The sequence below is a fragment of the Balaenoptera physalus genome (genome assembly GCF_965194825.1).
Source record: "Balaenoptera physalus genome assembly, chromosome: 5".
NCBI classification, from domain to species: domain Eukaryota; kingdom Metazoa; phylum Chordata; class Mammalia; order Artiodactyla; family Balaenopteridae; genus Balaenoptera; species Balaenoptera physalus.
Genome location: NC_138884.1, coordinates 26,084,895 through 26,112,318, shown reverse-complemented (window position 1 = coordinate 26,112,318; position 27,424 = coordinate 26,084,895). Strand labels below are relative to the sequence as shown.

The 27,424-nt window shown below is 37.8% G+C and overlaps 1 protein-coding gene across 3 annotated transcripts in view; it reads left to right on the top strand.

Moving 5' to 3' along the window:
- Positions 1 to 27,424, top strand: part of MANBA (mannosidase beta) — a 115,298-nt gene that overhangs the window by 78,796 nt on the left and 9,078 nt on the right. For 2 of the 3 annotated variants that reach the window (XM_082462334.1, XM_082462333.1), the window contains one exon: positions 21,353 to 21,497. In XM_082462334.1, coding sequence (XP_082318460.1) covers positions 21,353 to 21,497 — 145 coding nt within the window. Of the gene's footprint in view, positions 1 to 4,387; positions 4,553 to 21,352; positions 21,498 to 27,424 lie in introns of all 3 variants that reach the window. The other variant, XM_082462332.1, reaches the window with a different exon arrangement.

Below are 27,424 nucleotides of genomic sequence, written 5' to 3'. Positions count from 1 at the left end.
TGCATTGGGAGCGTGGAATCTTAACCGCTGCACCACCAGGGAAGTCCCAAAAGCACAAAATTTAAAATTTTGAATTCCTACTTATCAATCTTCTCTTTTATTGCTTGTGCTTTGGTGTTGTATCTAAGAAGCCATTGCCTAACTTAAGATCACAAAAGTTTACTCCTGTGCTATCTTTTAGTTTTAGCTCTTACATGGTCTATTTTGAGTTAATTATTTTGTATGGTGTGAGGTAGATGTCCAATTTTGGACAGCCAATTGTCCCAACACCATTTTTGAAAACATTATTCTTTCCCTAATTGAATTCTCTTGACCCTTTTGTCAAAAATCAGTTGACTATAAATGTTAATGTTTATTTCTGGATTCTCAATTCTGTTCCATTGTGTATGTCTATTTTATAATAGTATCCACTGTCATCATTATTATACTGTTGTAGTAAGTTTGAAAGCTGGAAGTGTCAGTTCTCCAACCTTGTTCTTCTTTTCAAGATTGTTTTGACCGTTTTGGGTGCCTTGCATTTCCATATGAATTTTAGGATCACCTTGCTAGTTTCTGTAAAAAAAGTCAGCTGGGATTTTGATGGGGATTGTGTTGAATCTGTAGATCAGTTTGCAGAGAATTGCTGTCTTAACAATATTAAGTCTTCTGATTCATGAACATGTGATGTCATCTTTAATTTCTTTCAGTACTATTTTGTAGTTTTCAGTGTATAAGTCATGTACTTCTTTGGTTAAATTTATTCCTAAGTATTTTTTGGTGCTATTGTAAATGGAATTATTTTCTTAGTTTTATTTTCAGATTGTTTATTGCTAGTGTCTAAATATACAATTGATTTTTGTATATTGAACTTATATTCTGCAACCTTGTAGAACTCATTTATTAGCTCTAATGGTTTTTTGTTTTTTGGGGTATGTGTGTGTGAATTCTTTATGTATAAGAGCATGTCATCTGCAGCTAGAGGTAACTACTTTTTCCTTTCCAATCTAGATGCCTTTTGTTTACTTTTCTTGACTAATTGCCCTGGTTAGAACCTCCAGTACAGTGTAGAAGTGGTGAGAACAAATAACCTTTTCTCACTCCTTTTCGTAGGGAGATTCCTTTTTTTAGGGAAAAAAGCCTTTTTATCATTTAGTATGATATTAACTGTAGGTTTTTCATAGATGCCCTTTTATTCCTAGTTTGTTGCCTGCGTGTATCATAAAAGGGTATTGGATTTTGTCAAATGCTTTTTCTTCATCTATTGAAATAATCATGTAGTTTTCCCCCTTCTGCATCACTTGTGTGAAGTAACCACAAAAAAAGTTTTAAGAGAATTTAAAAATCTTCCTCAATCTCACCGCCTGAACACAACTATACTTCTACATTGAGGTTATATTGTATTTTTAACTTTAATAAATAATAAATAACTTTTAATAAATAATGCCATAACCTTAGTTCTACCCCTTGTTTTTTTATTACTCCCATATTGTGGTCCCAGTCTTTTGGGAACACTTGTTTTAAAGTGAAAGAAGATGCAGTTCAGTATCCTGACTCAGGTAGGAACAAGTGCTGAGAATGGAAAAGAAGGAATGAAAGAAGCAAAAATATTTACTGAGCAGATATTCTGTACCAGGTACATCATTTAACAATAATCCAGCCCTGAGGCCCAGAGGGAAATCAAGGCACTGTATAGTGAGAGTTCTGTCAATGTCCCCAGATTGTAAGTAGCATATCTGTATTCAGGCTTATTGTCTGACTCCAGAATTGATCTATTTTCTTTTCACTACATTTCAGGAAGACGAGTGTTAGGAATTGCTAAACCTTTTAAAAAAAATCTGTAAGCATTTCTATTCACCTCTTGAAAAGAATGGAATTCCCTTGTTTTTGTGAAATGCCTGATGACATTCAAAGATACTAAACACTATATTTTAAAATAGGGAAAGATAAAGATAAGTCCTGTTTATTATGAACCCTTGATTTGATTGTTGCCTCTTTTCGAACTGCATTGCTTAGTTGAGAATTTGAGTAGGTGTTGGGAAAAGGAAACCTTTACGTAAAATCTTCACTCTTATTTAGAGCTTTTTTTTTCATGCATTCAACAAATATGTTAAAATGTCTTTCTCTGGTTGGGATACATTACTTCGTCGTAAAATAATCATATTTTCAACAGGTGATCATCAATATACAGCAATAGAAAGACTGGGTTTTGGAATAAACAGATCAGGATTTGAACACTAGAACTTCCACACGCTAGCTATATTGCCTTGAAAAGATTATTCATTCTTTTTGCATTTCAGTGGTCTCATCTGTAAATTGGGGTTAATAGTAGTAGATACTTCAAGGAGTGTTTGTGTACGTGTGTGCACATGCAGGTATGCATGTGTGCATGTGATGGTGTGTAAACATTAAGTTAATTAATACGTTGAAACACTTAGCACAGTTCTTGACACATAGTGATGAGCCCATAAAATGTAAGCTATTGTTACTATTAATATAGGCAATGCTAGTCATATGGTTTATACGAAGCTAGACTACACTAATTAGCTTTGGATCTTGGGCAAATTACTTAACCTTTCTGTGCCTGGTTTTCTCATCTGTAAAATAGGGTGATAATAGTACCCACTCATGGGGTTGTTATGATGATTAAAGGAGTTAATATTCTTTTTTTGTTTTTTTAATTTTATAGCTACTTTATTTATTTATTTATTCTTTATTTTTGGCTGTGTTGGGTCTTCGGTTCGTGCGAGGGCTTTCTCTAGTTGCGGCAAGCGGGGGCCACTCTTCATCGCGGTGCGGGGACCGCTCTTCATCGCGGTGCGCAGGCCTTTCACTATCGCGGCCCCTCCCGTTGCGGGGCACAGGCTCCAGATGCGCAGGCTCAGTAGTTGTGGCTCACGGGCCCAGCTGCTGCGTGGCATGTGGGATCTTCCCAGACCAGGGCTCGAACCCGTGTCCCCTGCATTAGCAGGCAGATTCTCAACCACTGCGCCACCAGGGAGGCCCAGGAGTTAATATTCTTAAAGCAATTAGAGGCCTTATCTGACACTTTCTAATTCCTTCTGGTAACATTGTTATAGCTGAAATTTACAAGAATTTCAAACCTTAGCTATCAGAAGGTAGAAAGTTTCCCACATAACAGATCAGGTTTATGATTATGGGATACATTCAATTTATTAGCAGCCAGAGGGCTGAGAGGCCAGGAGATGTGTTTTTCAGATTTTGAAAAGGAAGAAGCGTAGAAAGAAGGGAAGACTATTGGTAAAGGTTTGCGCATCTCAAATGTGCACAAGATGACTGTAAATACTATACCTCTGTTTCAAATAAATAATAGAAGTAATTGGTATTCTGTAAACTGCCTGGTGGTAACATTTTCAAAAAATAGATACAATTTGGAAAAACCACCACATTAAATATGGCTAAGGTATATTCCTTATATTTTGGTATAAATCAATTCCTAAAGAATAACTTTTTCCTTTTAAGGTGATTGGTCTGTGCATTGCATGATTACTGAGAATTCTAAGTCATATTTTATGAACAGGGATTATTACGCTTTCTAATTTTCAGGTTTTTTTGAGGGTGGAGTGGAATATGTTTTTTCAAAGTCTCTGTGTAACTTGGCTTAAAACTTAGATATTTTCAGATGTAGCCAGCAATTGTCTTATATCTTTGTCAAATGCTAACAGTTCATTAAATCATAGGGCCTAGAAGCCAGAATTATTGCTTTTTTTTTTTCTTCTGTAGAAGGTACACTACTAACCTGTGTGGTATTTGTTTTTATTTATTTATTTATTTATTTATATTTTTGTTTTTATTTTTTACTTGACCTGATGATAGTTCTCAAAAGGAAAAGAAAGATTCTGTAAGTTAAAAAAAAAAAAAAAAGAAAAAAAAAAGATTTATTATTAGGGGAAAGAAGTATCATTGTTTGGTTTGAATCTTCAACTATATCAAAATTAAACATGTGTATATATCAAATATATTTAGTAATCACTGAGAAGCAAATGAGCAAGTGCTAAGCATTTACCATTTTACTAGTGATATTACTGTTAAAGAATTGACAGTTTTAAAAGAATGTTGATTTCAGTTCATTATTCAGTTTTGACAGTTTATTTACTTCGATAAAATGACCTTTTAAAATGCACATAACAAATACTTAAAAAAACAAGAAAAATGTTTTGATGAGACAAGACTTTTGATGGCAATACCAAAATGTAACTCTCTAGGTTTGAATAAGGCTGGTCTTTCACTAATAACAAGTATGATGGCAAAAACATGTGTGAAATTAGAGTCACAAGAAACCTCGAGCTCTTTTCCAGTGTGTAGTACTTTTCAAGTTTGTCAGGAGTATGGAGAAAAGTAGTTTCACTCCTAACTTCCCAATTTGAACCTCTTATTCTTTACTTGAAAGGTTTCATCTAAAGAGGACTGGTCTTATGAAAGCAAATTTGCACATCATAGACAACATTTCACAGATGGTAACTATAAAATGCTTCACCAGGCTGAGCTTCACTTCAAACTCCCCCAAAGTGCAGATCAATTACGCAAGTTCAAAGACACTATTTATCTTACTCAGGTAAGCCATTTTTATTCTGGGCTTCAACAGCTACCTGCAGTTAACATAAAGAGATCCTGTAGATTTTATAAGCCTTTTGTGGTGAAAAATATTCAAGTTTTCATTTTGCTGATTAAAAAAAATTATCTGCTTCAAAATGGGTATTTGATGACATGTAGAACTTGAAATAGTTAATTTTTGGCATTTGTCTCTCTTACAAGAACAGCTCACAAAGTTCTACAACAAACTGTGCATTAAAATCTTCCCTAGCTCAAGATTACTATCAAGGTTCAGTAATTAAGTCAGTAGCATTTGCCAAGGAAAAAATGGGACAATGGAACACAATAGAGTCCAGAAACAGACTCATGTATGATATAGTCACCTGATTTATGGTCACAATGCCACTGCAATCCTGTGGGAAAAGATAGTCTTATCAATAAACAGTACTGTATCAAGTGGGTATCTTTATGGGAAATAAATGAACTGTGACTCCATATACAAAAATTAATTTGATTAGTGATCAAACACTCAATTGGGAAAGGTAGTATGATAAAGTTTCTAGGAGAAAACATAGGAGAATAGCTTCATGACCTTGGCATACACAAACGATTTCTTAAACAGAACATAAAAAATACAGACTATGAAAGAAAATAATGATAAATTGGACTTCATTAAAATTATGGACTTTTGTATATCAAAGGCACCATTAAGAGAGAGAAAATGCAAGCCACAGACTGGGGAACAATATTTGTAGTACATATGTCTGACAAAAGATTTGTATTTAGAATAAAGAACTTCTGTAAAGCAATAAGAAAAAAGACAGATAACCTGTTAAAAAATGGACAAAAACCTTGAACAGGCACTTCATCAGAGAAGATAACCAGATGGTCAGGAAGTATATGCAAATATGCTCAATTTCATTCTTAATCCAGGAAATGCAAATTACAGCCATGCCAGGATACTCCTACACACTATGTACACAATGTAATTTTAGCAGAATGGCTAAAATTAGAAAGACTGACAATACCAACTGTTGGTGAGGAGGTGGGACAGCTGGGACTTCTAGACATTGTTAGTAGGAGTGGAAATTTGTTTAAACAGTTTGGAAAATCTTATGGCAGTTTCTACCCAAGTTAAACATTTGCTTTCTTCATGAATCAGCATTTCTACTCTTAGCTAGGTACCCAAGAAAAAGGAGTGCATATGTCTGCCAACAGACATCTAAAATAATGTTCACTGCAGCTTTACTCATAATAGACCCAAACTGGAAACAACCTAAATGTTCTTTAACAGAAGAATTTACAAACAAATTGTGGAATATTTATACAATGGAATACTCCAGAACAATAAAAAAGAATGAGCTACTGCTATCAGCTTCAGCCTTGATGAATCCTATAGACATTATGTTGAGCAAAAGAAACATTGTAGTTTCACTATAGACAAAATGAATCAAGATGATATAGAACAAGTTAATGGTAACCACTCTTGTGGAGGAAGGTGGTGCATTATGATTAGGAAAGGGTACGAGGAAACTCTGGCCTGCTAAAAACGTTTTGTATCTTGATCTGGGTACTGGTTATGTAGGTGTATACATATGTTAAAATTCACTGAGTTGTACACTTAAGATCTGTTCATATTATATTGTGTACCTTACTAGATTATTTTTAAACAGCTCTACTGAGATATAATTGACATACCATAAAATTCACTTGTTTTAAGTGTACAATCAAGTGATTTTTAGTATGTTTACTGAGTCATGCGACCATCACCGTAATACAACTTTAGAACATTTCTGACACTCCAAAAAGATCCCTCTTGCCCATTTTAAAAAAATAAATTTATTTATTTATTTATTTATGTTTAAATTATTGGGTGCATTTTGGCTGCACATGGGCTTTCTCTAGTTGCGGCGAGCGGGGGCTACTCTTCATTGCAGTGCACAGGCTTCTCATTGCGGTGGCTTCTTTTGTTGCGGAGCACAGGCTCTAGGCAGATGGGCTTCATTAGTTGTGGCGCACAGGATCAGTAGTTGTGGTGCACAGGCTCAGTAGTTGTGGCGCACGGGCTTAGTTGCTCTGCGGCATGTGGGATCTTCCCGGACCAGGGCTCAAGCCTGTGTCCCCTGTATTGGCAGGCGGAGTCTTAACCACTGTGCCACCAGGGAAGTCCCCCCTCTTGCCCATTTGTAATCACTCTCCTTTCTCACTTTCAGTCCCAGGCAAACATTAATTTGCTTTCTGTTTCTGTAGATTTTACTTTTCTCAACATTTCATATAACTGGAATCATATAATATGTGATCTTTGGTATGTGGCTTCTTTCACCAAGCATAATGTTTCTGAAGTTCTTCCATGTTAAAGCCATATATCTGTGCTTCATTTCTCTTTCTTGCTAAATAATATTCTGTTGTATGGATATATCATGTTTTACTTATCTATTCATCAGTTGATGGACATTTGCATTATTTCCAATTTTTGACTATTATGAATAACACTGCTATGAATATTTGCATACACATCTTTGTACCTATATTTTCATTCCTCTTGAGTAGAAATATATGAGTGAAATTGCTGAGCTATATGATAAGTTTATGTTTAACTTTTAAAGAAAATATTGACCTGAATTTTGGATAATATTTTTATCTTAATGTTTACAATTTATATATGTTTTCAGACATGACCAATTTATTGAGAAAATTCAAATTTCAGTTTGGCGAAGTATAACCAGGGGCAGAGTTTGGGATAATCATTTCATTGGCGGCAACTACATTTTCTAGAGCTAATTGGCCATGGGGTAGTATCTGAAGGAAAGAAAACAAAACTTTAAAAAATAATTTAAATTATTGGGTGGGTGATAAACATACATATTTGCAGAGGAAACCAAACAAACAACCAGCTTACACAACTGAGGCATGAGAAATGCTGATGCTAGTAGAAACCCTTTATTCCATTTAGTTTAACAGACATTAAACACCTAATTTGTTCCAGACAGTGGGCTAGCTGCCAGGGTTGAGGTGGAAACACAAAAATCACCAAGACGTCATCCCTGTCCTTAAGAAGTTTACAACAGCACATGTAAAAATGAGGGCTACTGGTGAAGTGCCAAAAAACTGCTCAAAAAACCTGGAGGGAGGAGAATTTACCTTTACTTCTCAGTAGAGGCTGAGGTCGGGACCCTCTTAAATTAGGTGGTGTGGGTGAGGCAGGGGATAGCATGCCACCGGGTAAAGAAAACTCTGGTGTCAAAGCATGTCTTGGCAACAGGAAATGGTCTAGTTCCTCCACAGCCTTCAGTGTGTGAGAGGGGAAGGGATATTCAAAGGTATTTAGTTTTATTTGAATCTCTCTCATCATTAGCCCACTATAAGAGATTGACAAGGAAGTGAAAAATGATTTAAAAAAACCACACATCCAAGTTTGAAGAGGCAGGGACATAGATGGGAAATACCATTTCATAGTTTTAGTGTAAACTCAACTGCTTGTGTATATCCATTTAGTAGCTTAAGTAAAACCATCAAAAGGGAAAAAAAACTCCACTGGCAGCACCACGGTTCATCACGGCAGAACATGGTCTCTCCTGTTAGACTATAAAGCTAGCTTTGGCTACTGCCAATCGTGGATGTAAGGACACGATGGAAATTAAGTTCACTTTTAGTTTACAAACTAAAGTCTGTAAACATTTCCACCTTAACTGAACATAGATGACAAAGAAGGCTTAGAAGAGAGATTTGGGGAGAGAGATGAAGTCTTTGTAGGCTAACTGAACTAAAAATGACTGGGGATGCTGTATCTCCTATTTCAAAAATACAGGGTGAGCAAGTCTGAATAATAGTTTGCTATGTGTATAACATACACCTCAAAAAAGAATTCTAACACAACATACTACTAATCAAACATCACACGTTCTGCTTTTGCAATTTACACAAATTCCTGAATTTTAATACTTTAGGGAACCTTTACAAACACAACATACAACAAGTTGTAATATTATGCATCACCCTTAACTTCGGAAAGTTTGGCTTATATTATTTTATCTCAAAGGAAAACTAATGTTTATAAATGTCATTTTCCTATGGAATTAATTCATCACCCATTTTAAAAACTAATTTTTAGAAAAGAAGCTTCCCTGTAAAGTAAATTGGAATGCAAACACCTGCCAGGCTTTGATGAAATAAAAACAAACAACTTATATGACCAGCACCTCATAAAACCAAAATCTCCTTTTGAAGCACAAAGTTCAGTTCTTCTTGCCCTCTTAGTAAATGCTAATCCGAACCCTCCCCGATCTAGGAACTGTTCTGGTTTGTTATGTTATCACATACATACAGTATTTTTTAACATTAAGAAATTCTTGACATGGTACCATAAATAAATAGCTAGTTTTTAAAACCAAAGTGACTCAGAGTACTAGAACAGATATAATAGCACACTAAAATGGTTTAAAAGTAAAATAAAAAAAAAAAAAAAGAAATCTATCATGGTCTTATTAATTCAAATTAAAAACCAAAGATGAAGTATCATTTCAGACCTATATACATCAAGATGCCAGTTCTTATAAAAATGTACTTTAGTTGTAAATGCTAGATATGTAAAAATAAAACAAAAATTTTTAATAGATAGGGAAAACAGTAACTTTTGCCATTAAAATTTAAGTTCTTTTAATGTTTTTAATATTGGAGTTGGGGAAAATTCATTAAAGTTAAATAAAATTAATAATAAAATTATTTTTATATTTTTATTATATTTCATGAACCTGTGAATACACCTACGTTAAGACTATTTGAGAACCACTGCTTATTTGTCTGATATTTTTGCTATACTTGTTTCAAGTTCTGAGAGAGAAGGTAAAAGCCTATTCCCAATCATATCTGCAGTAATGTGTTAAACATCACATTTTAATTTTTGCATCTTAGCATCTAAGGATGTACCAGTTTTTATACAAACTCATGCTCACTCTCATCAGTTTTCTCCTGTATGAAAACACAAAACCCTGGATGGAAGTTGAAACAGAAAACTGTCAGCCAAAAGACTCTTTTTTTTGGAAGGTGATAAACTGATGAAGAAAATTTTAAATTTTCAACTATAATATTATCAATTCAGGAAGTTTTTCCTATGTAATATGTAATTTATAAACTTACCTCATAGAATACAAGTTTAAGGATTCTGCTGATATCTGTTCCTTTTAAAGTGTTGCAGTTCATCCTTATTAGTTTTTTGTAGCCAATATTCTATAAAAGTGTCTCAGTTTTGATATATGAAATAGGATGATCCTTATTTGCACACACGTGTGCATGTGTGAACCTTTTCAGCTGTTGTTTTTCATGCTGGCTTTCCTCCTCCCGGCTGTTCGTTTTATTACCGTTACTTTATTCTACTTCCCCAAACCGCATTCAAAGAACTAACAGAAATAATTGTTCTTTCTGAACTCATGAGCATCAGAGGTACACAGTCAGGAGCTGGTGTAGAAGTGGGATTATTTATTGGCAGTTTTTGTTGGTGATGGCTTTTGTCTGATCCTTTAAGCACAAGCGTCCCATCAGGCATTGGCTGGGAATTGGACTTGTCCTTGTTGGTTCTACCTTGGGACTTTTTGATATACTAGATGGGATCTGAGATGAAAGAAATCAGAATTGTGATTTTTTTTGTTGTTTGTTTTCAGTGTTGGACTTTCTTGACTGAGTACAGACAGGAAATGTTAGGGTAACAAGTTTTTTTCCCCTTACTACTTTGATATTAGAACAATCATCTTTAACCTGTGTATAAGAAGTAAAACCTTTCTTTGGTCCATTTTCTCTGTTCCCACTCCCACCCCCGATCTTGTTCTCATAATCTGTCATACTGCTTTGAAGAACTTGCCTGTGTGCCACTTTTTAAGACATTCTGTTAAGCAATTTATTTTGTGTGCAACTTTCAGAAAAATCTTGGCAGAGAAATCTGTGCAGTAAGTTTCTTTACATTTAGATCCTTCCCTAGCTTCTCTTTATCTTACAACCACAAAGGTATCCCTTAGGCTCTTACCTCTTTAATTCTTCTAATATTCCGAAATAATCTTGCCCCACCTTTCATTCTCCTACTTTAACCTGTTGTATTGTATTCCAAATAACCTACATACCTAGGCACACTCTCTTAAGCTGTGTCACAAAGACCTCGCTGCTTAGTTTGAGGACTGTCTACACTAACAAATCTGTTAGGTGACTTACTCGGCCACCATAGCCTCTTGCCAGCGTCCTAGAGAGGAAGCTGGGCTATGGACAGTCTTTACTAACCCCTTAGCTTATAGCCCCCTCTAGTGCTTTCATTTATTCTTCACATATTTGTTGAGCATGTAATGAGGGCTAGAAGTTTGGGGATGTCCTTGAGAGACTCAGAGTCTTTCGGGATTCATTTTATCTACCCATGTTGCAAGTTACTTGATCATAAGAACTAAGAAAAAAAAGCAGGCTATGCTGTAGGCTCAGGTGTTGATGATACCTGCTACCCTGGAACAGTGTCTTGTTTGGTAAGCAGCACTGAGATGTGATGGGGATCCAGGCCATGCTGAGCTTTTAAGTTGGGGGTAGGGTGGGTAAAGGAGGGGAATGAAGGTAAGATTAGTAACATAGTATATTATACACTAGTGTATTATATTTACATGCATCACGTAATTTAACAGTCAGGCAGACAATTAGCATTCTCTGCGTGTCTACTCAAACACCTGGGCCTGGGGCAGGAAGGTGCCTTGTATACCTTCTCATATAATCTAACATCTCTAGACATCTCTGTTACTATTTCCATTTTATACATGAGGAAACAGAGGCTCAGAAAGGTTAAGTATTTTTCCCAAGTTCTCAGGGCAATGAATGGAGCAGGTTTCTGCTTTTTAAACTATAATATTAAATCTCTTCACAATTGAGATAAGGGAAATTCTATAACTACTGAGGTGGTTGGTTTAATTATAACATCAATTTTCAGCAGTTAAGTAAAGCAGACTTCAGAAATTTGGCACAATAGAGAATATGAACAAAGCCAAAAGTTAATTCTTCGAAAAGATCAACAAAATTGAAAAACATTTAGCTAGCTTGGCCAAGAAAATAAGAGAGAAGACTCAATTTACTAAATCAGGAATGAAAGAGGGAACATTACTATTGACCTTACAGAAATAAAAAGGGTGATAAGGGAATACTGTAAACAATTCTGTGACAAGTGATATATCCTAAATGAAATGGACAAATTCCTAGAAAGACACAAACTATGAAACCTGACTCAAGAAGAAACAGACAATATGAATAGACCTTTAACAACTAAAGAGATTGAGTTAGTAATTCAAAAACTTCCCTCAAAGATGGCTTCACTAGTGAATTCTAAAAAACATTTAAGGAAGAATTAACACAATCCATCACAAACTCTTCAAGAAAATAGAAGAGGCAAAATCGCTTCCTAACTCATTCTGTGAAGGCACTGTTATCCTGATACTAAAACTGGACAAAGACATATCAAGAAAAGTACACTACAGACCAATATCCCTTACGAATATAGACAGAAGAAAGTCTTCAGAGAAATAATAATCCAAATCCAGCAGCATATAAAAAGGTTTATATATCACAGTCAAGTGGGATTTATCTCAGGAATGCAGGGCTGGTTCAACATATGAATGTCAATCAATGTAATACACCATATTAATAGAATAAAGGAAAAACAACTACATGATAATCTCAATAGATGAAGAAAAAGCACTAGCCAAAATCCAACACCCTTTCATGATAAAAAAATTCAACAAACTAGGAATAGAAAGGAGCTTCCTTGACTTGAAAAAGAGCATCTGTGAAGAACCCATAGCCAATATCATATTTAATAGTGAAAGAAAGAGCTTTCCCCCTAAGATCAGGAACAAGACGATGCCTGCTCTTGTCACTTCTATTCAACATTGTACTGGAGATTCTAGTCAGCACAATTAGGCAAGAAAATGAAATAAAAGGCATCTAGATTGGAAAGAAAGAAGTAAAACTATATCTGCTGATGAATGATCTTATATATAGAAAACCATAAAAAATCTACCTAAAAACCTATTAGAACTAATAAATTAATTTAGCAACTTTGCTAAAATCCTATTGATATAGGATCAATATACAAATATCAGTTGTATTTTAAGCAATAAAAAGTTTGAAAATGAAATTAAGTAAACAATAGTATCAGAAAGTATATAATACTTTGGAACATATTTAACTAAAGAGACATGACTTGCACACTGAAAACTACAAAACATTATTGATGGAAATTAAGGAAATGGAAAGACATTCTTTGTTCATGGATTGGAAGACTTAATATTGTTAAGATGGCAGAACTCCCCAAATTGATCTACAGATTCAACACAACTCCTATCAAAATTCCTACTACCGGACTTCCCTGGTGGCGCAGTGGTTAAGAATCCGCCTGCCAATGCAGGGGACACGGGTTCGATCCCTGGTCCGGGAAGATCCTTTATGCTGCAGAGCAACTAAGCCCGTGTGCCACAACTACTGAGCCTGCACTTTAGAGCCCGTGAGCCACAACTACTGAGCCCTCGTGCCACAGCTACTGAAGCCCGCATGCCTAGAGCCTGTGCTCTGCAACAAGACAAGACACTGCGATGAGAAGCCCGTGCACCACAATGAAGAGTAGCCCCTGCTCGCCACAACTAGAGAATGCCTGCACACAGCAATGAAGACCAAACGCAGCCAAAAATAAACAAATAAATTTAAAAAAAAATTATTAAAAAAAAAATTCCTACTACCGTCTTTGGAGAAATGGGCAAAGTGATCCTAAAATTTATATAGAAATGCAAGGCACTAAGAATAGTCAAAACAATCTTGAAAAAGAAGAACAAGTTTAAAACACTTCCTGCTTTTAAAACTTACTACGAAGCTATAATCAAGGCAAGTAATCAAGGCAGTGTGGTACTGGCATAAGGACAGACATATAGATTGATTAAAAAGACTTGAGAGTCCAGAAATAAGCACATACATCTATGGTCAATTGATTTTCTACAAGGGTGCCAAGACAATAAAATGGAGAAAGAATAGTGTTTTGAACAAATGGTGTTAGAATAACTGAATATACACATGTCAGAGAATGAATTTGGACCTCTACCTCACACCGTATACAAAAATTAAAATGGATTAAAGATCCAAATGTATGAAACTCTTAGAAGAAAACATAGGTGTAAATCTTTGTGAATTTTGATTAGGTAACAGTTTCTTAGATAGGACACCAAAGCACAAGCAACCGAAGAAAAAAATAAATTGGACTTCATCAAAATTAAAAACTTTTGTGTGTCGAAGGACACTATCACAAAAGTGAAAAGATAATCCACAGAATGGGAGAAAAAATTTGCAGGTCATATGTCTAATAAGGATCTAATGTCCAGAATATATTAAGAACTCTTACAACTCAATAATGAAGACAACCTAATTTACAAATGGGCAAAAGATTTGAATAGACATTTCTCCAAAGAAAATGACCAATAGGTACACGAAAAGATGCACATTATTAGTCACTAGGGAAATGCAAATCAAAACCACATGAGATACCACTCATGTCCACTAGGATATCTAGAATTTAAAACAAAAAAAAAGAAAATAACAAGTATTGGTAAGTGTATTGGTCAGGATTCTCCAGAGAAGCAGAACCAATATGATATATGTAGACATATAAAAGAGGAAAATTGTTACAGGAATTGGTTCAAATGATTACAGGGGCCGAGAAGTCCTACAATCTGCCATCTGCAAGAAGGGGAACCAGGAAGGCCTGTGGTATAATTCAGTTTGAGTCTTGAGGCCTGAGAACTGAGGGGCCATTGGTGTAAGTCCCAGAGTTCCAGGGCCCAAGAACCAGGAGCTCCGGTGTCGGAGGGTAAAAGAAGCTGTGTCCCAGCTCAAGAAGAGAGAGAATTCACCCTTCCTCTACCCTTTTGTTTGATTCAGGCCGTCAGCCAACTGGATGACACTCACACTCTGGTGAGGACGGACCGTCTTTTCTCGGTCTATTGACTCACCAGAAACATCCTCACAGACACACCCAGAAACAGTGTTTACCAGCTGTGTAGGCATCCCTCAACCCAGTCGAGTTCACACATACAGTTAACCATCACAGTAAGGACGTGGAGAAATTAGAAACCTCAGATGTTGCTGGTGGGAATGTAAGATGGTACAGCTACTGTGGAAAAGTGTGTCAGTTTCTTAAAAAGTTAAACAGTTACCATAGGACACAGAAATTCTACTCTTAGGTATATAGCCAAGAAAATTGAAAACATGTTCACACAAAAAGTTGTGTATAAATGTTCATAATAGCCAAAAAGTTAAAACAATCTAAATGTTTATCAACCAATAAGTGGATAAACAAAATGTGGCATATCCATACAATGAAATAGTATTCAGCAGAATAAAAAGGTTTGAAATACTGGTACATACTACAACATGGGTGAACCTTGAAAACTTTAGGCTAACTGAAGGAAGCCAGTCACAAAAGGCTATATACTGTATTATTCCACTTATGTGAAATGTCCAGAATAGGCAAATCCATAGAGACAGAATGTAGATGAGTGGTTTCCAGAAGCAGAGGAGAGAGGAGAATGAGGAGGGACAGATTAACCAGTACAGATTTTAGAGGGTGATGATGAAAATAGTCTGGAATGAGGTAGTGGTGAGAGTTGCACAACCTGTGACTATACTAAAAACCAATGAATTATAAATTGTAAAAGAGTGAATTGCATAGTATGAATTATCTCCAGTTAAAAAATGGCTTTATTGGAAGATTCTTATTGTCAGGATTATTTTATTTTATTTTATTTTATTTATTATTATTTTTAAAATTAATTAATTTATTTAATTTTGGCTGTGTTGGGTCTTCGTTTCTGTGCGAGGGCTTTCTCTAGTTGTGGCAAGCGGGGGCCACTCTTCATCGTGGTGCGCGGGCCTCTCACTATCGCGGCCTCTCTTGTTGCGGAGCACAGGCTCCAGACACACAGGCTCAGTAGTTGTGGCTCACGGGCCCAGTTGCTCCGCGGCATGTGGGATCTTCCCAGACCAGGGCTCGAACCCGTGTCCCCTGCATTAGCAGGCAGATTCTCAACCACTGCGCCACCAGGGAAGCCCCAGGATAATTTTAAGTAAATAAAGTATATAAATACCATCGTATCAGGAGAACTTATCACATGGCTTCTCCTAGTTCCAAGGGTAGAGGGTGTGGTTCTGAGCATGTAGCCCAGCTACAACTCTGTCACTCTGGAGGAAGGGGAGAATGGGTTTTTGTAGACAGCAACCTTCATCACAGCGGCAGAGCTAGAATTGGAACCTAGGTCTTGGTGTCCTGGTCCAATTTCTTTTTCCCATACCATGTTTCTCTAAGGAGACTGATTTCATAAGTGTAATCAAGCAAGCTGCTGAAAATAGGCATATTTTTGAAACTAAAATAAGATTTGTCTGCTAACAGTGGGACTGAGTAACCTAGGAAATGACTAAGCGTTTATCCTTCTCATATATAAAGATTGCTTTCTTTAGGAAAAGATGCATGAATATATAAATACAGGTACAATTTTTAAAGGGAAAGAGGCAGTTGCAGAGATTTTTTTTTTTCCCAGGGAAGTAGGATTGTACATTTTCCCTTTAAGATGGATAGTGGGCAATGGCCTTCTGCATTTTTATGAACAAAGGTGTCATTCATTAGCCCTAACTGGCACCCACTGGTGTGGATAAACCCAGATCCATGTTATAGGCGTGGCACCATCTGCCTGTGGAGGGTACTGCCTGGTGCACATGCCAGAACCCGGAGCACTGAAGAGCCTTGGTTATCACTTTCACACTAAGTTCAGGTGTGATAGGCCACTAGTTAGAGCTTGCTTAGTGCTCTTTTCCTTTCATTCCTAGCAAGGCTTAGGAGTCCTGCTTGCCTTAAAAATTTTTTTAAGTTTAAAAGGATTGCTAATGTTTACCTATTAAACCAGAAAAGGCAAATTACAGCTAGGAAATTGTTAGAATAGATATACAGAAATAAATATATTTTGCAGGTAGTTCTGAGAATTGAAATAGTTCAGGGACTGAAAACTCAAATGTTTGTAGGGGCCGGGCAGGTAATTTAAATGGATGAGAGTCTGAATATTGGGGATTGTGGCAAAATGGAGCATACAGGCCCTGACTTAAGACATTAAACGACAACAAGAAGAAACAAAAAGCACCCGCTCTGTGAGCCAGTTAAAACCTGCGTGGGGCTGAGTTCTGCCTGGAGGCTTGCAGTTTATGGCAGCCTCTTGACTGGAACATAATATAGCAACATGTAACAAGGACTTTAAAGTGTGTCATATATTATTACCAAAAGAGACAACACAAGAGGCAAAGAAATTAATTTGGACATAAAATGTTCTTAGCTCTTGTATTTAAAGAAAAAATCTGCAAACCATTCAAATGCCTAATAATTACTGGAGAATGATTCATCAAACTATGGTATAACTATATAACCATTTAGAGCACAGAGATATATAGAAAATGCCAGGGCATCACATGGAAATGTACACATGTGAAAATTAAGTGAGAGTAGAATACAAAATTATAAATGTATATGAGTTACAGTGTATGTTAACAAAGATCAGGAAGGAATTTGGAGCGTTGTAAAAAATTTGCCACTCATCAGACTTTTTCCCCCTGAAAAGAAGCTTAAATTCACCATGAAGAAAATGCAGGTCACCTCTACCAAGCCCTTCAGTAAAATATCTAATCGTCCTTTGGATTAGATCCACCTAAGCACAAGCATGACTGTTTCAATAGATGTGGCTTTGTCCTAGAAGTTTTTATTTTTGCCTGAAAGAGATGACTTGATTTCCTACCCTGGTATACACTGATGTTTTCTTCCCCACCTCAAAATTCTGATTTTTACTTTTCTCCTATTCACCCTGTTTTATAAATCTGGATCCAAGGAAACTGATTCCAGTCCCAAGCTTCTTGAGTGACGCCCCTCCCTCCATTCTACTCGTGAGTCCAGGCTGAACCAAGTCCCATAGCAGAATATTGCAGGTCCTTTGGCTTCCTTGGTGCATCAGGAATGGCCCAGGCTTTGGAGATACTTCAGATCCTGGAAGTTCCAGAATTGTTGGCCAACACCCAAAGTGGAGTGTCCATGGTGGTCACCATCTGATGCCCGTGCTTGGCCTGTCAGGGCTGGGCTAGCACCTCTGGAGTGTCTGGTGATCAGAATACCTCTCCCCGTGTGTTCCTTATTTATTTATTTTTTTAAAGGAATGTAGTTTATTTATTTATGGCTGTGTTGTGTCTTCGTTTCTGTGCGAGGGCTTTCTCTAGTTGCGGCGAGCGGGGGCCGCTCTTCATCGCGGTGCGCGGGCCTCTCACTATCGCGGCCTCTCTCGTTGCGGAGCACAGGCCCCAGACGCGCAGGCTCAGTAGTTGTGGCCCACGGACCTAGTTGCTCCGCGGCATGTGGGATCTTCCCCGACCAAGGCTCGAACCCGTGTCCCCTGCATCGGCAGGCAGATTCTCAACCACTGCGCCACCAGGGAAGCCCCCGTGTGTTCCTTATTGGTGTGATGAGGGCTTCCTCATCTTCTCCTCCTGTGACCCCTTTACACACAGTCCATAAAGCCTTAGCCGATTTTTCAGGAATCTCAGGATGAGAACAGAGACTTCTTGTTGTTCAGTGCCTCGGGTGTGTGTGCTGCAGGGCAGGGGCTGTGGCTGGCTTGGTTTTGTGCCCATGGGCCAATTTTACCTTGGTTGGTTGGGACGTTATTTGGGGGCTCAGGTGATTTAAATAAGTTCAGATATTATCAAATTTTAAAAACAAATACAAAGGTTACTTTCCATGCTGATGTGAGGTTAAATCTCTAGGGGGCATGCATTGATAATTGGTGCTGCCCTCAGATCTGTTTCTACTAAGATTTCATTTGGCTGCTTTACCTTCACTAAACTTTCTAGAAATCGCTCCACAACGCTGATTTTGTACAGTAACTCGACAAACATGTGAACGTTTAATCAAGGGGCTTGATTTCTCTATGCCTAGCTATCCAGGCCTAGAAGTAGATGAATCTCTTTCTTCTTTAGTTCCGACGAGATTGGTATTTTTAGAAGGAACTTGGTTAGAGATCCTGAGTCTAATTGTTACTCACCCGGGTCCTTGGACTCTTAATCCATAGAAATTGGTAAGAGGCCAGAGGAGAATTTCAGGCAAGGCTTTATCAGGACTCGAGCTGCAGCATGAGGGAGCGAAAACAAGTAACAGGTGTCGTTGGTTCCCTGGCTCCTTAAAAGGGGTGAGGCTGGAGGTGGGCTGGTGCGTTGGCTGGGAGGCATAGATTAGGTGGTCTGCGCACCCCCTGGTGGTGCTGTGTGCAGGGTTCATGCGCAGTACCCTGCTTTTGCTTCCGGCACCTCAGAAATGGCAGTTGGTTTGTGGCCTTTTTGTATCTTATTGTTCATAATTTGCTCCCACTGTGCATTTGTGCAGTTAGTTTTAGTGCTGTATAGTTTCTTTGCATTGTTGCTTGCGGAGACGTTTGTCCAGGTGCAAGCACTCTGGTAATGGGTCCCAGGTCCCAGCCTATCTCATAATTGCAGATTAACTTGACTGTTATAGATCATAGTTCTTAGGCCTATTTTTCATATTTCATTCCTTGACTTAGTGCTAGACTAATATATTCAGAGAGTATCCTGTGGTCATTTTGACCGGGCATCCTTGCCACTCTGTTCGTGAGATTCTTACTTTCTTTAGGGTGTTATTTGCCTGTTGTCACTGCTGTGTTCCCAGTGGTCTGGTTCCTGAATGGAAAAGACATTTCTTTACCTGCTCACAGCTAACATCATCTCTTACCCAGAAGATCATAATAGATTTCTAAATGGTCTCCCCAGACGCCCTCTAATCCCCTGACTCCTTTCAGTGGTCAGTCGCCTGTTGCAAATGCACGTCTGCTCACTCACCCTTTAGCTTAAAAGCTTTCTGTGACTTCCAGTTGCCTTCAGGATGCATCCCAAACCTTCCCAGGTCTGGCCCCTGCATCTCACCAGTCTTGCTGTCATTGCTCCCGGCTTTCTGAGTTCAGGCTGCCTTGGCCTTCTGTCAGTTCTTTGCTGTGCATTCTCCTCTCACCACACATGTCCTCTCTGGCTGCAGGGTTCTGCCCTCTCTCTTTTTCTCTTTCCTGTACTTCGAGGCCAATCCCCCTCCTCAGCTAGACCCATTTCCCCTACTACCCAGGCTCCTAACATCACACACCTCTCTTTCTGAGCCCTCATTACTGTTTAAAGTTTCCATATATTTGTGTGATTCTTTGGTTAAGGCCTGTCTTCTACACAAGCCAATGCGCTCCACAAGGGTGGGCTGTCTCTTTTTTGCTGGGAGAGGGGCTTACCATTACCAGCATGCAACACACACTGTAGGTATTTATTAAATTTTTATTGAACGGCCATGATTTCTTCTCGCTTTACCCTTCTGGAGTTTTACAGCTCTGCCTCATGTAAGTTGTAACTTCATCTGTGACTTCCTCACTAGCCAGTTCTCCTCGATCTAAAGGTCTGGCGTCACTGGAGCTTTTCTAGCTTTTTAGGAAGGCATCTGAACTTAGTCTTCTAGTGGCCATATATGCATCCCTCTTTTTCCTCCTCTGTGAAAATCCAGACCCTACTCTGAGGCCGTCCTTTTCTCTGACTGGGGAATCCTTGCAGCTCTGACTGTCTCTCCAGGTTCTCCTCGGTGACCTCTCCTAATGAGCCCAGTGACCTCTTATTCATGAGCCTCTCCTAACTACAGCTCCAAGCTCAGGGATGTGATACCCACAGTGTCAGTAACAGCAGCAATAAAGGAGACTGGTTTTTCAATGATGATGACAGTAATTAAGGGTCTTGCATGAAGTTTTTTCATGCCTCTTAAATAAGAACTAAATTTACTTGTCTCTTTGTTGCAGTTTACCATCTGTTCTGATATAACGAAGGAATTGCATTCATAAGAAGTTTTACCTTATCAAAAGGCATGATATAAAAACAACTGCTTGACTAGAAGAAAGGGGTTAGGGATTTGACAATATCAGAGTCATAATATAGTTCTTTTTCTATAGAATTTTTTTCTAATAAACTATTTTCTTAATAGCCACGAATGTGTTAGTAAAACCCATCACTGCCCAAAACTTAGTGTTTGACTGCATATAGCATTTGCTCTGGAATCATCGTCTTTGTTTTCCATCATTGCCTCCACTATCGTTGGCAAAGAACCTTTTACACCATCCTATTTCCACGATTACCTGATTACCCATTGTTAAGCCCAATACCAAGCTTCCCCCCAAACCCAGCTGTTATAGACAACAGCATCTCATACTAAGGGGTTGGTTCCAGATCTAGTATAATGATGGTATATATAATGGTAATTAAATTCCCAAATTTATTCAAGCCTATAATTTTCTCAGATCTAGACAGCCTACCTCAAACAAAAACACCTGTGTTTTTTTTTAATCTTGCAATGGACTAAGCTCTTTTTTTGAATAATCTTTTTTTTAAGATTGAAGTGTACTTGATTTACAATGTTGTAAGTTTCTGGTGTACAGCAACATGATTCAGTTATACATATATATACTTTTTCATATTTTCCATTATGGTTTATTACAGGATACAGAATATAGTTCCCTGTGCTATACAGTAGGACCTTGTTGTTTATTCTATATATAGTAGCTTGCATCTGCTAGCCCCAAACTCCCAGTTCAACCCTCCCCCTGCCCCTTGGCAACCACAAGTCTGTTCTCTATATCTCTGAGTCTGTTTCTGTTTTGCAGATAAGTTCATTTGAAAAACACCTGTGTTTTAATGTTTTCCCCTGAATCAGGTGATGCAGGCCCAGTGTGTCAAAACAGAAACTGAATTCTACCGCCGCAGTCGCAGCGAGATAGTGTATGGAGAAGGGCACACCATGGGGGCACTTTATTGGCAGTTGAATGACATCTGGCAAGCTCCTTCCTGGTCTTCTCTAGGTAAGTGTTTCAGCATTCTTTGTGTGAGTGAGAGAAAGCCATATACCTGTGGGGAGAGGCACTGAGAGAGCACAGAGCTGGAGGGGTCAGATGAACCCAAGCAGGACTCCAGGGTCAGGAGGCCGTCCGGCTGCTGGTCTCGGAGCTGCGGCCTCCTCTCCCACCTTCACAGTCTTTCCAGGAGCCTTAGAGGCAGCTGCACAATGAGTTCTGAGCTGTGCAGTCGCAAAAGCAGGCGAAGGAAGGGAAAGATTCATGCGTGAAGATCTCAGCCGTGTGTCTTCTAATTGTTGCTTAGAATTTTGAATTTATTTAAGAGGACTTTCCAGGGCAAAAGGAGATATACATAAGCACCCCTTCTTCTGTTTAGGAGAATTCAACCACAGGAAAGTTTGGCCCAGCTAAGTGTTAAAATGTCCCTTTGCTGACTCCCCTTCAAGTCCATCAGGTCATCTTTCTTTTGCCCTGTTGATCTCTTGGGGGAAAGGGAGTTGAGTGAGAAATCCAAGTAAAAAGGGTTATCAGGTGAACCTGTCTGTTCAACGAGGAGCAGGTGAGATGGCTGACATTGTACTTGCAGTTTGAATTATTTCATCTATTTTGGTGCATTAAAAAAAATTAAGGTGTAATAATGAATGTTGGCCTTCACTAGAGGTGATTTGAAGCCAAGTTCAGTTAATGATATAAACAAAAGTTTTGGGTCAAAAATGAGGCAAGGCCATAAAGTAAGAAGGCCCTTTTGCTGGGTGAGGCTCTTAAACAAGCTGAGAATGCAGATCACAGAGTTCCTTCCTCACATGCTTTGATCAGTGCTCATGACCTCCTGCAGGGAACTTCAGTCTTGATCAGGTTTCCCTGATCAAACTCTTGATCTCCACCAACCAGAGAAAAGGGTATTGAATGAGAATCAGGGGGTAGATGCTAGGGGAATAGCCTTTCTGGGACGCTTAAACTGGAGAAAGAGATATTGTTCAGAAACACTTGGAGCCTGACCCTGCTTCCTATCTGCGGATGCGGTGGTGGTCTTCTGAAGCTGAGTTCGGTTCAAGAAATGGGAGAGCCCAGGCTTTGTAACTCTTCCCTTAAATGACCCTGTGTTCTTCAGAAAGGATTTAAGAGTATGATGGCAGAGTAAGAATTTGTCTGCCTTCTAAACTCTGGCAGGACAATGCATTCGAGGAGAGGATCACCATCTCCTGGGGGTGTCACCGTTTAGTAACTAAGGTGTGTATCACTGAGACCTTTTGCTTCAACTGCTGTTCTCTTGAATGTCTTCTGTTTGTGGCCTTGATTGCTGCAACCACACATTTGAAGTCTTTCTCCTGTAATGGATGTCACATGTGAGAGTGTTTAAGTTATCTCAGGTCCAAGCCATTTTCCATTTATCAGAAAACTTTCCAAATATAGGTTCTAGTTCATTTCATAGATCTAATTGGAAAGGCCTCTCCACCCTTCCCCTCTCATTGTTATTTTTAAGGGGAAATACTAAGAGTTGGAATTGAAGTGTTGGATAGTTGAACTTTTGCAAAACCTAAAGAAATTAGTTCTAGCTGAACCTCAAAACCGTGTTCCTTCATCTCAACAGCTTGCACTGGTGAATTCTGGAAGTGCTCCCCCATTCTCTCTCCCCCTCTCTTCCACCCACTTTCCCTCATCTTACTCTCTCACCCCCTTCTCTCTCTCTCTCCCTCTCACTGTATACCTCTCTCTGAAGCTATCTGGTGATGCAGTGTTTTGTGGAGAAGGATCTTCTTTCTGAAATAGAGGCATGTTGAAATATTTTTTAGTTTGTGTGTTTAGCATACCAGAGATGCCAACAGGGCACAGGATTGTGCAGGTTCTTGAGAGCTTCTAATTGTATTTGAGGAGTTGTCATTAATTGTCATGCGTTTGGATGTTCCCCTCCAGTCTGAACTTACCAGCCATATTTGTGATTGTGGTTGCTTTGTTTCACTCAGAGGATTTTGTGCCTGTGGGAAAAGGAGACTTTGAGTTCTAAGTAACTTTATTTTTTTAAAAAAATATTTAATTTAATTTATTATTTATCTATTTTTATTGAGGTATAGTTGATCTACAATATTAGTTTCAGGCGTACAATATAGTGATTCAAAATTTTATAGATTATACTCCATTGAAAGTTATTATAGAATATTGGCTATATTCCCTGTGCTCTACAGTATAGCCTTGTAGCTTATTTATTTTATACATAGTCGTTTGTACTTCTTAATCTGCTGTCCTTATGTTGTACTTTGCTCCTTCCCTCTCCCCACGAGTAACCAATAGTTTGTTCTCTATATCTGTGAGTCTGTTTCTGTTCTGTTATATTCATCCATTTGTTTTATTTTTTAGACTACACATATAAATGATAACATATAGAGTATTTGTCTTTCTCTGTCTGACTTATTTCACTAAGCATAATACCTCCCAGGTCCATCCATGTGTTGCAAATGGCAAAATTTCATACTTTTATGGGCAAGTAATATTCCATTGCATATATATATATATATATATATATATATATATATACCACATCTTCTTTATTCATTCATCTGTTGATGGACACTTAGGTTGCTTCCACATCTTTGCTCTTGTAAATAATGCTGCAGTGAACATTGGAGTGCATGTATCTTTTCGAATTAGTGTTTTTATTTTCTTTGGTTATATACCCAGGAGTGGAATTGCCAGGTCTAATAGTTCTATTTTTAGTTTTTTTTGAGGCACCTCCATCCTGTTTTCCACAGTGGCCGCATCAATTTACATTACCAGCAACACTGTAGGAGGGTTCCCTTTTTCTCCACATCCTTGCCAACATTTATTCTTTGCGGTCGTTTTGATTATAGTCATTCTGACAGATGTGAGGTGATACCTCATTGTGGTTTTGATTTGCATCCCTGATAATCAACAGTGTTGAGCATCTTTCATATGCCTGTTGGCCATCTGTATGTCTTATTTCGAAAAATGTCTATTCAGCTCTCCTCCCCATTTTTTGATTGGGTCGTTTGTTTTTTCTATATTGAGTTGTATGAGCTGTTTATATATTTTTGTATATTAACCCCTTATCGGTCATATCATTTGCAAATATTTTCTCCCAATCAGTAGGCTGTCTTTTCATTGTGTTTGTGGTTTCTTTTGCTGTGCAGAAGCTTTTAAGATTAATTAGATCCATTTGTTTATTTTTGCTTTTGTTTCTTTTGCCTTAGGAGACAGAGCCAAAAAAATATTGCTACAATTTATGTCAGAGTATTCTGCCTATGTTTTCCTCTAGGGATTTTATGGTTTCTGGTCTTATATTTAGGTCCTTAATCCAGTTTGAGTTTATTTTTGTAACTGGTGTGAGAAAATGTTCTAATTTCATTCTTTTACATGTAGCTATCCAGTTTTCCCAGCACCATTCATTGAAGAGTGTGTCTTTTCTCCATTGTATATTCTTGCCTCCTTTGTCGTAGAGTAATTGACCATAAGTGTGTGGGCTTATTTCTGGGCTCACTATTCTGTTCTATTGATATATGTGTCTGTTTTTGTGCCAGTACCATACTGTTTTGATGACTAGCTTTGTAGTATAGTCTGAAGTCTGGGAGCATGATACCTAGAGCACTATTCTTCTTTCTCAAGATTATTTTCACTATTTGGGGTCTTTTGTGTTTCCATACAAATTTTAGAATTATTTGTTCTAGTCTGTGAAATATGCCATTAGTATTTTGATATGAATTGCACTGAATCTGTAGATTGCCTTGAGTAGTATGGTCATTCTAACAATGTTAGTCCCATCTATGAACACAGTATCTCTTTCCGCTTGTTTGTGTTGTCTCCAATTTCTTTCATCAGTGTCTTATAGTTTTCCATGTACAGGTATTTTCCCTCCTTAGTTAGATTTATTCCTAGGTATTTTATTCTTTTTGATGTGATGGTAAATGGGATTGTATACTTAATTCCTCTCTTATAGTTTGTTGTTAGTGTATAGAAATGCAACAAATTTCTGTATATTAATTTTGTACCCTTTGACTTTACCAAATTCATTGATGAACTCTAGTAGATTTTGGTGCTGTCTTTAGGATTTTCCTTTTTTTTTTTTTTTTTCAAGTAATGTCTGAAACATTTATATTAACATATTTCCATACAAATAACCCAAAGAAAGTTTAGTGTTAGTTGTTTTCTTTTTTTGTTTGTTTGTTTTTTTATACTGCAGGAGGATTTCTTAGTATCATGTCATCTGCCAACAGTGACAGTTTTCCTTCTTCCTTTCCAATTTGTATTCTTTTTATTTCTTTTCTTTGTCTGATTGCTGTGGTTACGACTTCCAATACTATGTTGAATAAAACTGGGAGAGTGGACATCTTTGTCTTGTTCCTGATCTTAGAGGAAGTGCTTTCAGCTTTTCACTGTTGAGTATGATGTGAGCTGTGGGCTTATCATATATGGCCTTTATTATGTTGAAGTATGTTCCCTCCATACCCACTTTATGGAGAGTTTTTACCATAAATGGATGTTGAATTTTGTCAAAAGCTATTTCTGCTTTCATTGAGATGATCATATGGTTTTTGCCTGGTTTTGGAATCAGGTTGATGCTGGCCACATGGAATGAGTTCAGAAGCTTCCTTCCTCTTCCATTTTCTGGAAGAGTTTGAGAAGGATTGGTATTAATTTTTCTTTGAATGTTTGGTAGAATTCATCAGTGAAGCCATCTGTCCTGGACTTTTGTTTTTTGGGAGGTTTTTTTTTAATTTAAAAAAAAATTATTTATTTATTTATTTATTTCTGGCTACGCGCGGGCTTTCTCTAGTTGCGGCGAGCAAGAGCTACTTTTTGTTGAGGTGCGCAGGCTTCTCATTGCAGTGGCTTCTCTTGTTGTGGAGCACGGGCTCTAGGTGTGCGGGCTTCAGTAGTTGTGGCACGCGGGTTCAGTAGTTGTGGCTCACGAGCTCTAGAGCGCAGGCTCAGTAGTTGTGGCTCATGGGCTTAGTTGCTTCACGGCATGTGGATCTTCCTGGACCAGGACTCGAACCTGTGTCCCTGCATTGGCAGGCGGATTCTTAACCACTGCACCACCAGGGAAGCCCTTTTGGGAGGTTTTTGATTACTGATTCAGTCTCCTTACTAGTAATTGGTCTGTTACGATTTTTTATTTCTTCATGATTCAGTCTTGGAAGGTTATATATTTCTAGGAATTTATCATTTCTTCTAGCTTGTCCAATTTGTTGGTGTGTAGTTGTTCATAGTAGTCTCTTATGATTCTTTGCACTTCTTTGGTATTAGTTGTATTGTCTCTTGTTTCATTTTGATTTTACTGATTTGAGCCCTCTCTCTTTCTTTTGTGATAAGTCTGGCTAAAGTTTTAATCAGTTTGTTTATCTTTTCAAAGAACCAGCTCTTTGGTTTCAGTGATCTTTTCTATTTTTTCTAAGTCTCTATTTTGTTTATTTCTGCTCTGATCTTTATTATTTCTTTCCTTCTACCAACTTTGGGTTTTGTTTGCTGTTCTTTTTCTAAGTTCCTTTAGGCATAGTGTTAGGTTGTTTATTTGCAATTTTTCTTGTTTTCTGAGGTAAACATGTATCTCTGTAATCTTCCCTCTTAGAACTGCTTTTGCTGCATCCAATAGATTTTTGGATCATTGTGTTTTTGTTTTCATTTGTTTCCAAATATTTTTTGATTCTTCTTTGTCTTTGGTGACTAATTGGTTGTTTAGTAACATATTATTTAGCCTCCACATCTTTGTGTTTTTTGCAGTTTTTTTCTTGTGGTTGATTTCTAGTCTCATAGGGTTGTGGTTGGAAAAGGTGCTTGATATGATTTCAATTTTCTTAAGTTTATTGAATCTTGTTTTGTGGCATATCGTGTGATCTGTGCTAGAAAATGTTCCATTTACACTTGAATCAAATGTGTATTCTGCTGCTTTGGATGGAATGTTCTAAATATCTATTAAGTCC